This window comes from Camelus dromedarius, chromosome 22 (assembly GCF_036321535.1).
Source record: "Camelus dromedarius isolate mCamDro1 chromosome 22, mCamDro1.pat, whole genome shotgun sequence".
NCBI lineage: Eukaryota > Metazoa > Chordata > Mammalia > Artiodactyla > Camelidae > Camelus > Camelus dromedarius.
This window is the reverse complement of record NC_087457.1, coordinates 32,020,382-32,033,826: the sequence shown is the minus strand read 5'-3', so window position 1 is coordinate 32,033,826 and position 13,445 is coordinate 32,020,382. Positions and strand designations below refer to the sequence as shown.

Genomic DNA, 13,445 nt, shown 5'->3' with positions numbered 1-13,445 from the left:
GTGAGAGCTGGGATGGGGTGCGCAGCGGGGAGGTGGGGTGATTGGCGAGGTGCCCCGGGTGAGGTTACTGGCTGAGCAGCACGGCCCGGTGGTCCCCGTGGCGGGAAGGACCACTTGGCCAGTGGTTCCACTGACAATGACGACAGCCGTCAGGGTGAGGGGGAAGGGACGGGCGGGGACAGCTTGCCGTCGGTGTGTGCTTGGGAGGGACGGGATTCCACCTGGACGGTGCGAGCTCCAGCCTTCCCCATGGAACCTTCAGCTTCTACAAACATCTTTCCATTTTTCAGATGGCACTAGGGCGCTCAATTTTGAAAGACCCTGCTATCTTCGGGGTGGAATCTGCCTGAAGCAAGGGGCGCCAAACTGTGAGCCCTTCAGAGGACCCTGCCGAGCGCTCACCGTCTGCTGCAGAATTAAGGGGAGCTGATGGAAGCCCAGCTGGGGGGGAGTCCTGGCAAGAGAGCTGGGGCATGGCCCCTCTTGTGCAAATAAAAGCAAACAGCCTTGTCAAGTCTGCACGATCAGTTACTTTTTCAAGCGCATGGATCAAAGGGACGGTTGTTTTCCACGAAGGGGTAGGCAGTGGGCGGGAGACAGGTATGAGAATTTTACATTACGCTTTAAGGTTTGCGGAGCGTTTGCGTTCACATAACATGTGTCCTCGTTAAAGCGCTTTGGTCTGTCAGTCCATTCCCAGGCGTGGAAACCCAAACTTGGCACAGCTCAACAGCCAGCCCCGCTGCCGACAAAGGAGGAGTGCAATTTGAGACTCTTTTTTTGGCTCTTAGACAATGGTCTGTTCACATGGGAGGGCAGTTACGGTTTCCTTGATCTCAGGGAGGCTGGATATGAAAGCATGCAGTACGGCGGGTCAAGGCAAGGTGAGACCAGGCCTTGGTCCTGGGACCCGCCACTATGCTGAGTGCGGGGGAGCACGTGCTCGGGGGCACAGTGGTGCTGGGGCCAGGCAGGATGGGCGCCCGTGTGTACAAGACACCACCTAGAAGCGCCAGCTCTTCTTGGAGATGTTGGAAGAAGCCTGTAGGAAGCCAGGATCTTCAGTCGAAGGTCTTATGCCTGAGGCTGGAGCCCTGGGACGGGTGTGATTTTGGGTGTCTTTCTTGTCCCCTTTCCCGTGCAGGGCATGACGCTTGCTGTGGCTTGCTGAGTAAGTCCTCTCTCCACTGCTGATGTCACCGTCCCCCCTCCAGGGAGGCAGCAAGCCCAACATCACTGCGGCTTTCTGCAACTTGCAACGCAGGTTTGGGGCGGAGGGGGAGGCGGGAAATACTGCAGGGTGCGGAGAAGGTGGGGGGCAAAGAGGAATGACAAGGTGCATGGACATTCTTCCAACACCGACTCAATCATTTGGGTCCCAATCAACTAATAACTAAAGAAAATTCAGAGCGGGTTTTCCGGCGACCAGTGGGCTGTTATCAGCATACCAGCGTCTGTAAAGACATCGATACAGATACGAATGTAGTTCCCCAGTTGTTCATTCCTGCATCGTCTGTCTGCAGGGGTTACCGCTCGGTTCTGAGTACTGCTGGGATCTGAGATGCTAGTCCACAGGGTGCCCTGTCAGAAGAGCTTATCTGTCCGTTCGTACAGCGGTCTACTACCACCAGGGGAATTTAGGAACCAATGAGTAATTTAAAAATAGCCCATTTCCTTACTTGTATTTCTTCACCGTGAAGTTGAAACCTCCTCCACTCTCCCATGTCTTCCCCACCACTCACAGCCTCACTGCCCCCTCCCCCGGGGCTCCTGGGGAGCCGCAGCCCTCGCTCCGTGCTCCTAGCCCTGCATCCCTCGCCCTGTGCCTCTGGCCCCGAGCCCTGAGCACTGAGTCCTGAGCTCTGCGCCCCTAGCCCTGCACGTGGGTTAGTTGTTTATTATCAGGGAAAATAGATACCAAATTTTTTAAAAAAGTGTTATTACTAAGGGAGGGCAGAGCTCAGTGGTAGAGTGCCTGCCTCGCATGCGCAAGGTACTAGGGTCAACCCCCAGTGCCTCCATTGATAGTAAATAAGTAGGAACCTAATTACCTCCCCCGCAGAAAATAAAAAATAATTTTAAAAAAGTATTATTACTAACAACTATAGAAAATGGATAAACAGCAAGGTCCTACCATGCAGCACAGGGAACTACACTCAGTATCTTGTAATAGCCTATAATGAGAAAGAACATGGAAGGAATGTATCTATGCACAATGAGTCACTGTGAACGCCCCTAGTCTCGTTTCCCCCTCGCACACCTTTAGGGGCAATGCTCGATCTGCGTAAGCTAAGGCTGCTTTGCTTCGGGCTGTAGCAAGGCCATAATGATCACCTTCAGTATGCACCTCTTGATTGCTTCTCGCTAATTGTGGGAATGTCAGGTGAGTAATCTACCATCACCCAGGAAGGGAGGGAAGGCACAAGAGTCCTTGAGCCGGCCACTTCTGAAGACATTTGCTGCAGACAAGATTCACTCAGAGTAAGGGTGGGGTCGTTTGCTATGAGGAGCCCAAGATTTTCCAGGTGAGAAGTAATTGAAATCTCGCCCCCAGCTCCCTGGGAGTCTAAGCTGGGGTCGGCTGAGCCAAACCCCAGCGACAGAGAGCAGGTTAACTAAGATTAAGGGGTAGGTGGGCGGACGGCTGCCAGCATAACGGACACCAACTGGGGCCCGTGTGTCCTCCTGTCTCGCGGGTCCGACTCAGCACTGGACGTGCAGCAAATCAGTCCTCTGTCGTCAAGGGCTTTGCAACGAGTAGATATTGTCGAATAATCATTAGGACCAGGCGCCTCCATGCTCTGTTTCTCCCCAGACAATCATGAAAAGCCTTTACCGGTGTATCCCCAGCACCCCCGAGACGAACTCTCCTTTCACAAATCCTAACTCAGGAGCGCCACCTCCTGTTCCAAGCACCTGCCTCCACCTTCCAGGTGAGCTATGACATTGTCCCAGTGGCCCCCGTAGGTGCGGGCTGCGCTGTGACTGCTTCTGGATCACTGTCCCCTCAGCCCCCCCCCCACCCCGTGAGTGAGTTACCCTCTAATGCACTGGCCCAGGGTCATTCGGAGCGGCCGGCCTCGTTTTTGGGCCCAGTATGCCTTTGCAGTTGGTGGCTCTTCCATTCCCCACCTCCTCCGACGGCAGCGCTGCACCCCGCCTCCAGGCAGGGCCTGATTTGGGAAGAGAGCTGGTGTTTATTCAGGCTTTGGCTCAGGAGGAAAGCCCCTCAGTTTCCACCTACCCTGCAACGGTGCTACGCTTGGTGGTATGAGAGCCGGGAACACGAGGTCTCATTGGTCATGAGACATCACCGCGGCCGGGACGGGGCCCTGAATCAGCAGGGCCATCCCTGGAACACAGATAAATTCCACTGGTCAGACTCAGCGGGACCGGCCCTCACTAAGAACCTGGCCTGGGGACACAGGAGCAGCTGCACCTTGAGCAGATTTCAGACGTTTCCCGGGACCTACAGGGAGAAGGGAGCCTTGGGAGGTGAGCCCTGGGGGCAGGTGATGGTCTTCCTTCTACTCAGTTCCGTCGTACTGAGTGCGAGGGTGATTCCTGGAAAAATAAAAGACTGTTTTGTGACCGCACCTGCGCCCGGGGTTGAAGCAGCAGGCCGCAGAGACTCCGCGTGAGTAAGTGGGGGAAGGTCATGCAGACCGTTCCCAGGCCTCCCCGGAGTAAATGCGGCGGCAGTCCCGGCCGCTCTTGTTTCTCCTGCATCATCACTGCTGCTTAATTACTGTTCTTTCCTGGTCCTTGACTCACCGAGTGCTAGCGAAGAAACGCCTCCAGCATGGAGCAGCCTTAACCATGGCTGCTGCTTACTTCATGGGTGTTCGGGCCACACCTGGACGTTCTCCTCCACGTGTGGTCGCGCTGATCAGACCTATAAAAGCAGCAGCTCTGAACGGCTTCTTATTCAACCGCACTGTAGTGCCATTTGTTTTCTCCTTTCCAGGAACTTTTCCGAGGTCTCTTCCGAATCAGCGCCATGAAGTTATTTTGCCTTTTCGTCTTTGTGGCCTTCTTCATCTGCCAAGTAACGCCAGGTAAACCCTCTCAGGCATCTCCCTTCTGTAGAGGAGTCCTATTTCCTTTCTCCAGTCTGCTGCACTTTCAGAAGGACACCCTGGCTCCCCACCCCAGCTCAGGGACACTAACACGGGAAGAACGAGAGCAGGGACATTTCTCAAGGGCTTCCCTGCATTTGCACCTTCGGACTGTCTACACTTGAGGCACTGAGAAGGAACACTGACATCGACGGGGGAAGAACCTTGGACCTGCTTTTTTGTCCAGTCTGATGACACCCCTGCACATAGGTCTCCTTTCTTAAAGCTTCCGCCTACTGATGTGCGTTGGAGCTGCCAGCTCTGTCCAAAGTTTACCATTTGCCTCATCCTAGAGGCATTGTCTTGAATGAGTGGCTGTGAGAGCAAGAAAAGAGGACACTTTGAGGTTTGTGGAACCATGGCATCCTGGGGAAAACGCAGAGGTGTATCCTGCCCGTATCTTGAGCAAAAGGTGGCATGGATGGTGAGAGAGAGGGAGGCTGGAGCCTGAGTCCCTGCCTGATGGTTCCCTGCGTCACAGAAGTGCCGAGTGTCCCGTGCCGCTTGGGGGAGCAAAGGGGCCTGTGTGCGAGCACCGCAGGGCTCTGGCTGGGCACCGGGAGTTGGAACCTTGCTTCCTGCAGAAAGTCGGCAATTCTCTTCTGCTGCCATGTTGTGCTTCATACTCACCCAGCGTGTCCTCCACTTCTCCCTCACTCTCTACTTCCTCCGAGGTCCTGTCTTAATAGAAGCTCATCTGATCAAATATTCCCTTCCCAGGTCACACTGCTCAGGGCTTCTTGTGCCTTCCAGAGAGTCGGTTCACAAAACTGACAAGACCGAGCTAAGGGGTCAGGAGCCGGATGGAGCGGCGTGCCCCCCACCCCGACCCCCTCCTCCTCTGCTCTGGGTTACCCGCGGCCCGTTCCCTGTGGACCCGCTGGGCAGGGTGACTGATTTCATTGTGTCCCTCGGATGAGTGACCAGAATCAGCCTCCTCACTGGGCTAATTTTCAGTCAGAGAGGAGGCAAGTGTAGACCCTGGCGGGCTGTGAGTCTGTATCCTCTCTTGGGGAAGAAAAAGGAGGGGACTCGCAGGCCTCCTCAAAGAGAGGTTCTTGGTGCAGCACTGGGACAGTGATGTTAGTGGCCCTCAGGCTTGGGGGGCGCAGGCGCCAGAGCTCCTCGGTCACAGCTGCCGTGATCAGCACAGAGGGGTGTGGGCGGCCCTGCCACGGCAGCCACAACTGCTTGGCGTGAAGACAGGGACACAGGAGCCGGGCTGAGCAAACTGTCTGCTGGAGGCCCAGTTCCAGCCCCTGCCCTCGCAGCAGGCGGGGACAACAGGGCTGAGGCCCCGAGTCGGGGCAGCAGGGGCGTGGGAGCCTGGCGTGGACCCCAGGAGGGGTGGCCGTGGCCCTTGTCCAGGCTGAGGCCAGTGAGAGCCGCCCCCCGACCACTGCAGCCTATGCCAAAGCTGGCGGTCTCTGCGCGTGGTCCGTCACAGACAGGCGGGGCTCGGGGCCCTCCTCCTCTCTCCCACCTGCTAGGAGGCAGGAAAGCAGGCTTTTCAGCCTGGCTTGGAGCCAGGTGGGATTTTCTTTTCTCTTTTAGAAACCTCTCTCCCCAGCTGGTACCCTGGCTACTCTGGGACCTTTGCTTTAGGGACTTGAATTTTAGGTCTTAAACCTTATTTTTTTTAGGACAGATCTGATAAACCCTGAAGGCGGGGTTCGTCTCTAAGCCTGGGAACTGTGAGTGAGCTTGAGCCGGTTACAGCCAGTCCTCAAGGGGGCCAAGCACACTGTGTGCGTGTGTTTGCACGTTTAGTGAGTAGGCGTGCAGTCTCCTGCCCGGGCTAGGGCTGCCGTACCGTCCTATTTGCAGTGGGCTCCTGTCCCAGGAAGATAGAAAGACAAAATGTTAACGCGTTGCTTCCCAAAGACATTATCTGACGACCCCACAACGCGCATCTCAGAAGGCACAATTGCAGGCTCTCTGTCCACCCAAGAGGAGTATTTAACGCCTCTGAGCCCAGCTTCCAAACGAAAGCACAAACTATTTCTGCTCACAACAAGCTCTTGAAGACTGGCATCGTCCTCCTGTTTAAGGAGCCAGGAGAAGGGACAAGGTGGGAAAGATGAGGTGTGTTAAGACAGAGCTTTCATGAGCAATACATCTGGGGGGTTCCTGGTGGGACCGAATTATTTCTTCCCCTGTGTAGGGAGCTTGAGCCTCTTCCAAAAACAAACATAGTTTTTGTTCTCCGCAGGTTATGAGCACAGCGAAACGCTTCGTTTCTGTGACTCACATGCAAGTGTGTGCCTGAGGAGGAAGAGAAATTGCATTATTCGCAGGCCAGGGCTATGCCCTGGGAGGAGCTTCTGCTGCACAAGGGTAAAGTGAGCTGAAAAATCCACATCTGGTGGAACGACCCTGAATGAGGTGCATTGGCGAGTTCACGTTTAATGGATTATCCTTGAATTAAACTGGAAAGCTGAGACCTCGTTATATTGTTCTCTTTATCAGTTTCGCTTATTTTGTCAACACCCATTCATTTATTTTGAACACCTGCCCTGGGCTGGAAACTCTGCTGGTGGCCTGGGATGTGGAGTCAAGGTCTCTTGTGCTAAGAAACTCACAGTCATGGAAATCTTACCCAAGGTGGGTGGGTCAAGGATGTCTTCCCAGGGAAGGCCATACAGGAGTCTTTAAAAAATGAGTAAGAATTAGGCAGGGCAAGTTGAAGGACAAGTGACTAAGTGCGTTCCAATGTGCGGAGAACAAAATGTACGAGGGGACTCTGCCAGAAACACGGCTGCCACTATGTTCGGGGAGTTTGAGAACCAGGATGTGATGAGATGAAACCAGAGAAAGTATGGCCAGTGGGTGGAGGATGGGAGACTCTGAGGAAGTTCTACTTTACCCTTTTAAGCTACAGGGAAAGGTTGAAGAGTTTTAACTTGAGGTATGAAGAGGGACTGGAGAGGCTGGAAACCCAGAGGACTGGAGGGTGGTTATTTAAACCAACTTGGGGTTTAAATTACTTGGGGGAGCAGAAGCATGAGGGTCTGGTCACTGGAGGTGGGAGGTGAGACCGAAGATTTCTGATAGGTCTGGCCCCCTGGGTCCTGGGGATTTCCAGCAGCTGAGTCCTTGGTCTAGAGCCTAAAGGAAAGATCAAGAGAGTGATTTCTGAGACATTAGGATTCTTATGGGTGAGACTTGAAGCCTCCCAGGCCAGGCATCCAGCAGAGGCTAAAGTAACAGAGTTGAGAATGAGAAGGTGGGTCTGTCCAGGAAGCCGGCAGGTTGAGAGGTAAACTTGGTAGCTTCGTCTGGAGCCATTCTGGCAAACGGCCCTTCTGTTTCCCTCCTGGCATCATGGCGATCAGCTCAAAATTGCCAAAGATCCCTGGGGTAGAAACTATCCTGATTCCGACTCTAACGCTAATGCCTGTTTCAATAATTACGTCTAACTTGAGTTGAGGGCATTAAGGGTTGCCATTTGGCCTCTGACATCGGACCTCCTCAGGGACAGTGGTTTCTCTCATGATGAATCTTTCCCCATTGTCCCCAGGTGGTGGAGAACACGGTGCTCCCGTCAGGCATGAATTCCTTAACGCCTTGGTGAAAGGAAGGCCCCCTGACCTTCCCAAGGTCACAGTCAGAGCACAGCTCTGTGGTCACGTGTAGTTAAGTCAACTTCAACTTCCGTCTCTCTTTGGATTCCTTCTGCTGAGGTGTATTTCTGATATTCTGACCCTTCGACTTCATTTACTGAATTCGTATCTAAGTCAGCCCAGCACCTCCCTGAGCCTCCCCCGCAGTGGAGCTGGATTATTCAACCCAGAGTCGCGGGTCGCTGTGCATATTCCCGTGTATCTGGCCTGCTCCAGCGCTCTGTTGTTCCCTTCCTGTTCTGACACTCTTGGCATACGTTCAAAAACATATTTATTTGGTCAATATTTGCAAACCCTTGCAGTTCTTTTGATGTGAATAGTATGTCGTGGTCAGACCCTCTGTAGTCTTCCAGGATTGTTGCTCAGCCCAGAAGCAACGAGGAATTGACAAGGTATGTCTCGAGAAGCACAGGCATCTACCCTGAAGGCAACTGCACGAGGTCAATAGAGAGTCTTTGGTCAAGGGGAGGCTCACCTCCTCACACGGGGCAGGAGGATACTTCAATGAGCAAGGGATGCCGAGAGCTGGAGGTCAAGGTATTAACAATTAGCAGAATGCACACAAATGTCCCCGTTCCAGTTTCAGGTTCCCATCCTTATTTCCCTTGTGGCTTGTACATTTACTAACTACTGTTACTCTGTAATGAAGAGTTGTCCCGTCTCCATTTATTCTGTCTTCTCATTCATATCAGTATGAACGGATGGCTATTTATTTTATCTTTGGGTTATAATGCAATACTTTATTACCTTTTTTGACGAAGTTGTTTCAACTTTGGCCGTTGGGACCTCTTTCGGGTTTCTCTTGTGACTTCCCAGCATGCTCCATTTTGGGGGGAGCACTTTCTTATTTTGTGAGACTAAGACGCTCCCGTCTCTTTTTGCATTTTCCCTGCCTCAGTCCTGGAGTCAACCAGCTCTTTAAGGATTCCTGGCTACACACACACACACTCAAAGCTCTACCCCCAATCCATACATTCATAGACACATATTAACAGATTGCAGGTGGCTTGAAGAACATCCGTTTCAATAGCTAGAGGTGCAGAGACTAAGAGCTGGAAAACGGAGAGGCTGTCCAAAGCGAGTCAGCTCATGAGTGGCGTGCAGACCTAGAACTTGAGTCTCGGCCCTCCAGGCCAGTGACCTGCCACGCCCTCGGAAAGAACCCTCACAGGACCCATGTGAGTGGTGGTGCTTTTATTAAGCAGAGATCAGTGGTGCTGAGTGTCTCGTGCTGCTCTGGGGACGCTCCGGCCTGAAACTAGACTCTGCAGCAGTGTTTCTTCCGACTTCTGCATTCCGCAGGCAGGATGGAGCAGCCGTGGGTTCTTTGATGCTTACAGACACCACCCATTTTTTCACATTCGATATTTTTCACCTTTCTTTCATGCCCTGTGAAGGAAAGGGAGGTGGAAAAAACCCAAAGAAATGAAGGCATGTTTAACCAAAGCTACCAGAATTCATCGTGGAGAGAAAATCTCCAGACTGTCGTCCACAGGGGTACAGCTGGCCCTCTCCCTATTTCGGGGGGACCTGTGAGCCTAGAATGGTTTTTTGTTTTATGGGTTTTTTTTTACATTTTTTTTAATTGTAGAAAAAACTCAGAAAAAATATTTGATGGTACATGAAAATTATATGAAATTCAAATTCTAGGGTCCACAAATTGTTTTATAGGAAGAGAGTTGCCCTCATTCATTTATACATTGTCTGTGGCCGCATTCATGCTACAACAGAGATGCATTGTCCTGACAGAGAGCTTGGGGCCCACAGAGCCCAAAATATGTATTAGCCGCCCTTTACAGAGACAGCTTATCAACCTCCGTGCTATAGTGTCTTTCCTTTTCGGATGAAGAACCCTTAGGTCAGAGAAAGCAGTTTGTGCCACAGATGAGGGATACACATCACGTGGTCTTCACAGACGCTTCCTGAAGTGCCTGCCTCTTTTCCAAAAGGGTAAAATCTTACAAGCACTCAGCACAAAGTACACAAACTAAGCATTGGACTGAGCATCCTCACCCCTGATCGCTGTGCCTCCCGTATCCCACGCAAGGAGAGCTGTTTTACAAATAGGCATTTAAATCCCACAGCCATGGCTCGTAGTGAGCACCGGCCTTCTTACGCTCCTGTGAGTTGAGCCGGAGAGAAACTGTGAGAGGTCAGTGACTAAGTCGTTCGGAGAGCAGGGGAGGAGGAGAGGGAGCCTGCGTGATGTCTGGAGGCAGGAGAGCAAGGAAGAGAGTGACACACAGCCGGGAGGAACTCATGAATGAGAAGAGTGTCCACCAGAGTCCATGGCGTTTACAGGCGCTGGGTGTTTGTGATGGGGGCACAGTCAGCCAGGATTTGGGGGACCTGCCTTCCAAGTCCTGCTCCCCCATAACCACTGTTTTCTTTCAGGGGCGGCAGAGTCTCTGCATTTTTCATAAGAAGGCAAGGTAATTATAAATTATGCATGTATTTATAATGTATGTGTAATTATAAAATATATATGTAATTCATATTATTAATAGGAATGAATATATAAATATATTATATTCATGTATTTAAAATTAGTGTCACTTACATTAGATAACTGTGAATACATGTCCATGCGCGTCCGTCTCTACACCCACACCCACGCCCGCGTCTGCGGCTACATCCACCTGCCTGTCGTCTGTCTTAGGCTGTTCACCAGACAGGTCTGAGTCTCTGTTTTCCTGGCACAAGGTGGGATTCGCCTCTTATGTGGTTAGGTGGGGCCACGGCACTTGCTTGGTTAGTTTGAGTTCTGAGCAGAAGGGCCGCGTCCTTTCAGGGCTGGAGCCCTTCTTGCCAACGTGAGGCTCCTCAGAGCTCTTTCTTTGGACGCCACGCCCAGCAGCCTTCACGGGGGCGGCAACGCCGTCGGGAGGGTCTGAGCAGCTGCGCTGAGCGGAGCACCCCTGTGATGGGCTGGCATCCTCTGAGCAAGACTTAAACACTTGCTCTTGTAAGACACCAGGATTTGGAGGCGGCCGTAGCCACCGCACAGCCTGGCGCCTCCTAGGCTGACCTACATGGAGGGTTGCCAGGTAACAGGAGCCCCAGTTTAATTTGAATTTCAGATCAACGACAAATAGTCTTTTAGTACAAGTATGCTCTGAGTGTTGTGTGGGTCCTCCTCAAGCTAAAAGTGTTTGTTTGTATATAACTTGGTACGTAAATTTGTTTTCTGGGATTGCTGACTATTTAATAAAAACATGGTCTCTGGAACCAAACCCACTTGGGCTTGAGTTAAAGGCTTCACCACATACAACCTGCATTAACAATTTACTTCATTTCTCAGTCTCATCTGTAGGACGGACCTAAACATGCATGCCTACCCCAGAAGCACTGTTACGAGGAGGCCGTGGTCCAGCACATCAGAGGTGCTGTCGTGTTGGCAAAGAGTTGGTGGACATCATTGGCCATTGTGGGCAGAGTTGTTGTTATTCACAAGGAAGTGACCTGTAGGCTGCAAAGTACCCTGTAAATGTCGTCTGTCACCATTACTACTTATGGGTTTACTTCTAACTCGCTAGGGACAATCGGGGGAGGACACTTTCCACTTCTTTAGGCTGCTCTTTCCTTGTTAGTGAACCAGAGCTTGCTGTACGTGCCGCGCTTCCTTCAGATACGACGTTACTCGCTGGTTACGTGTTCCAGTGCACCCCCGGGTGAGGAGTCCACCAGACCCTCCCCACTCCGGGCTCCTAGGCCACCCACTCTGCCATCCTCCCAGTGGGACCCACAGCTTACCTGATGTTGCCTGGATAAGACATACGAGGAAGAGAAGGAGGAGGTATAGCAGCCTCATGATGGGAGATGAATTTTCGGGATTGCAGGTGGACGCAGCAGTGGCCAACGGCACATCAGTGGGGGCCAGCGATCTGGGAACGAGTTTGCAGAATTCAGCTAGACAGACAAAGCTTGTACTCCCAATAAGGACATTCAGTGAGGGCCTGGGTGTAATTGGAGGATGTCTCATCTGTGGACAAGTGGTCCCAGGCCCGGGTGTGCCTGTCATAGAGGAAGAGGTGAACAGGGGTCGGCAGTTCCTAGTGGATCCTCACTTCTGCTTACAGCTCTGAGGTTTGGTGCCTTTTTTTTTTTTTTTAGAAAAAAACTATTAAAAATGGAATTCTTTGTAGTCAATTAGTTATTTATTCATTCACCTTTATTGCATTTCTCTGCACCTGCCCGTTTCTCCTTAGGAAGGCAAAGACCCCTCCCCACCCTTTAGAAATTCAAAAAAGGAGAAGGGATTTTGGACATTGAAACAAGCTTCTCTCCCTTTTTACTTTCAATACTTTTTTTTGCTGCCGTTTTAAAGGGAGAATGGGTTCGTGTGGGGCAGGCTGTCAGCAGGCCAAGCTCCTGCTTCAGCCACAACCAGCTGAGGGCTTAAGGGCTGGAGGATCCTCGCCACAGGCGCTACGGCAGTGCGCTCCTGTGGCAAAGGGGTTAAACGCACGGGAGGAAATGAGGTCAGCCTCCTTCTTCTCTCCGTCTCTGTCTATGCAGTGTTTTTATGTCTCTTCTTTCCCACTACGTGTGAATTTCTAAAGTAACAAGTCCTGTTTTATGAGCTCACGTTCTCAGCACTCTGAACAGTGCCTGGCACAGAGCAGGTAGTCAAATATTTGTTTCCATTAATAGGTGCTAGTATAGAAGAACCCGATTAAGGGTGAATAAATAAATGGATGAAGAAAATAAGGGATGTAGCTATAGTGGGGTAAACGTGTGTGTGTGTGCGCGTGTGTGTGAGAGAGAGGGTGAGAATGATAGGGTGAGTGGGAAGTTGTGAAAGGTTTCGTAGAATTCTGCTTTCCTAGCAAAGAAGGAAAGGACGTGCCGTGGTGGATCACGTGAGCAAAGGCTGGTGCTCCCTCAGTAAATCAACCAAATAATTTATCATCTAAACGGGACATTTTTAAAATGCAAGGGACTTACTGTTAATAGTTATCCTGGAACAAGAGGAGTACACTGGGACGTCTCAGGCAATTTGATTTTTTTTTTCTTTTTTTAATGGAGGTACTGGGGATTGAACTCAGGACCTTATGCACACTAAGCATGTGCTCTACCACTGAGCTATACAGCACCCCCGTCTCAGGCAATTTGAGAGCTACTGCCGCCCTGTCCCCGAGCAGACCTCTTTGTTAGTAAGCGCACGCTTCTTTGCCGAAGGCCGGGGGGGCCCTCGAGTTGGGTGCTCTCTCTCAGGGCCCCCCCAGCACTGCCCTGGGAGCGGCCGAGGCGCACTGACCAACCACGGGCCCTCCTAGGACGTGATGGCTGTTGGTGGTGTTGGTTTATCTTTCCAACTTGTCCTTTGCCCATTTTCCTCTCTCAGCCCAAGGACTATGGGATGTGAGACTTGGAAAATACAGCTCTACCTTGTATATTAAGAAGTCAGGTCATCAGTAATTCATATGCACTTCTGATTTTATACTAAGGTTAAAGACGCTTTTGCTTCCAACCACGTACCATTCGCAATCCTACGCTTTTATAGATAGCATTACCACAGGTAATCATTAGTCTGGGAGGAGACCCAAGAGGGCTTTCCTGCTTCCAGCTCCTGGTGAGAAGTTCACCCACCGTCTCTTAGAAAACCCTCGTCGTCCTAAGATGATGTCAAACCCTTTTTGGAAACAGGTTGGGATAACAATGAATGACTGCTTTAATATTTTGGCTCAGGCATAATCTTCTG

At 51.6% G+C, this 13,445-nt stretch overlaps 1 protein-coding gene and 2 long non-coding RNA genes across 5 annotated transcripts in view; 2 read left to right on the top strand and 1 right to left on the bottom strand.

Moving 5' to 3' along the window:
- LOC105084408 (uncharacterized) overlaps positions 1-517 on the top strand; it is a 40,031-nt gene extending 39,514 nt beyond the window's left edge. The window contains exon 14 of the long non-coding RNA XR_010377377.1: positions 291-517. This is a non-coding gene — a long non-coding RNA (uncharacterized LOC105084408). The remainder of the gene's footprint in view (positions 1-290) is intronic.
- A 792-nt stretch (positions 518-1,309) lies between these two features.
- On the top strand, positions 1,310-7,910 carry LOC116149222 (uncharacterized). 3 transcript variants are annotated; one of them, XR_010377380.1, is made up of 3 exons: positions 1,310-2,933; positions 3,968-6,203; positions 6,331-7,910. It is a non-coding gene; the product is annotated as an uncharacterized LOC116149222 (long non-coding RNA). The 3 variants fall into 3 exon arrangements; XR_010377378.1 differs by having other exon boundaries at positions 1,310-3,495; XR_010377379.1 differs by having other exon boundaries at positions 1,310-4,058; positions 5,762-6,203.
- A 1,089-nt stretch (positions 7,911-8,999) lies between these two features.
- On the bottom strand, positions 9,000-11,552 carry LOC135318857 (beta-defensin 33-like). Its single transcript, XM_064477367.1, has 2 exons — positions 11,488-11,552; positions 9,000-9,120 (listed from the first exon to the last, which is right to left on the bottom strand). The coding sequence occupies exons 1-2, from the start codon at positions 11,550-11,552 to the stop codon at positions 9,000-9,002; spliced, it is 186 nt and encodes a 61-aa protein (XP_064333437.1).
- Positions 11,553-13,445: the final 1,893 nt, after the last annotated feature.

Bases quoted from the DNA above. Each gene is read 5' to 3' on its own strand.
- LOC135318857 (XM_064477367.1), bottom strand. From the start codon at position 11,552: ATGAGGCTGCTATACCTCCTCCTTCTCTTCCTCGTATGTCTTATCCAG. The intron at 9,121-11,487 runs GTGGGTCCCACT...AGGGCATGAAAG, and splicing joins CAGGCAACATCAGGTAAGCT to AAAGGTGAAAAATATCGAAT.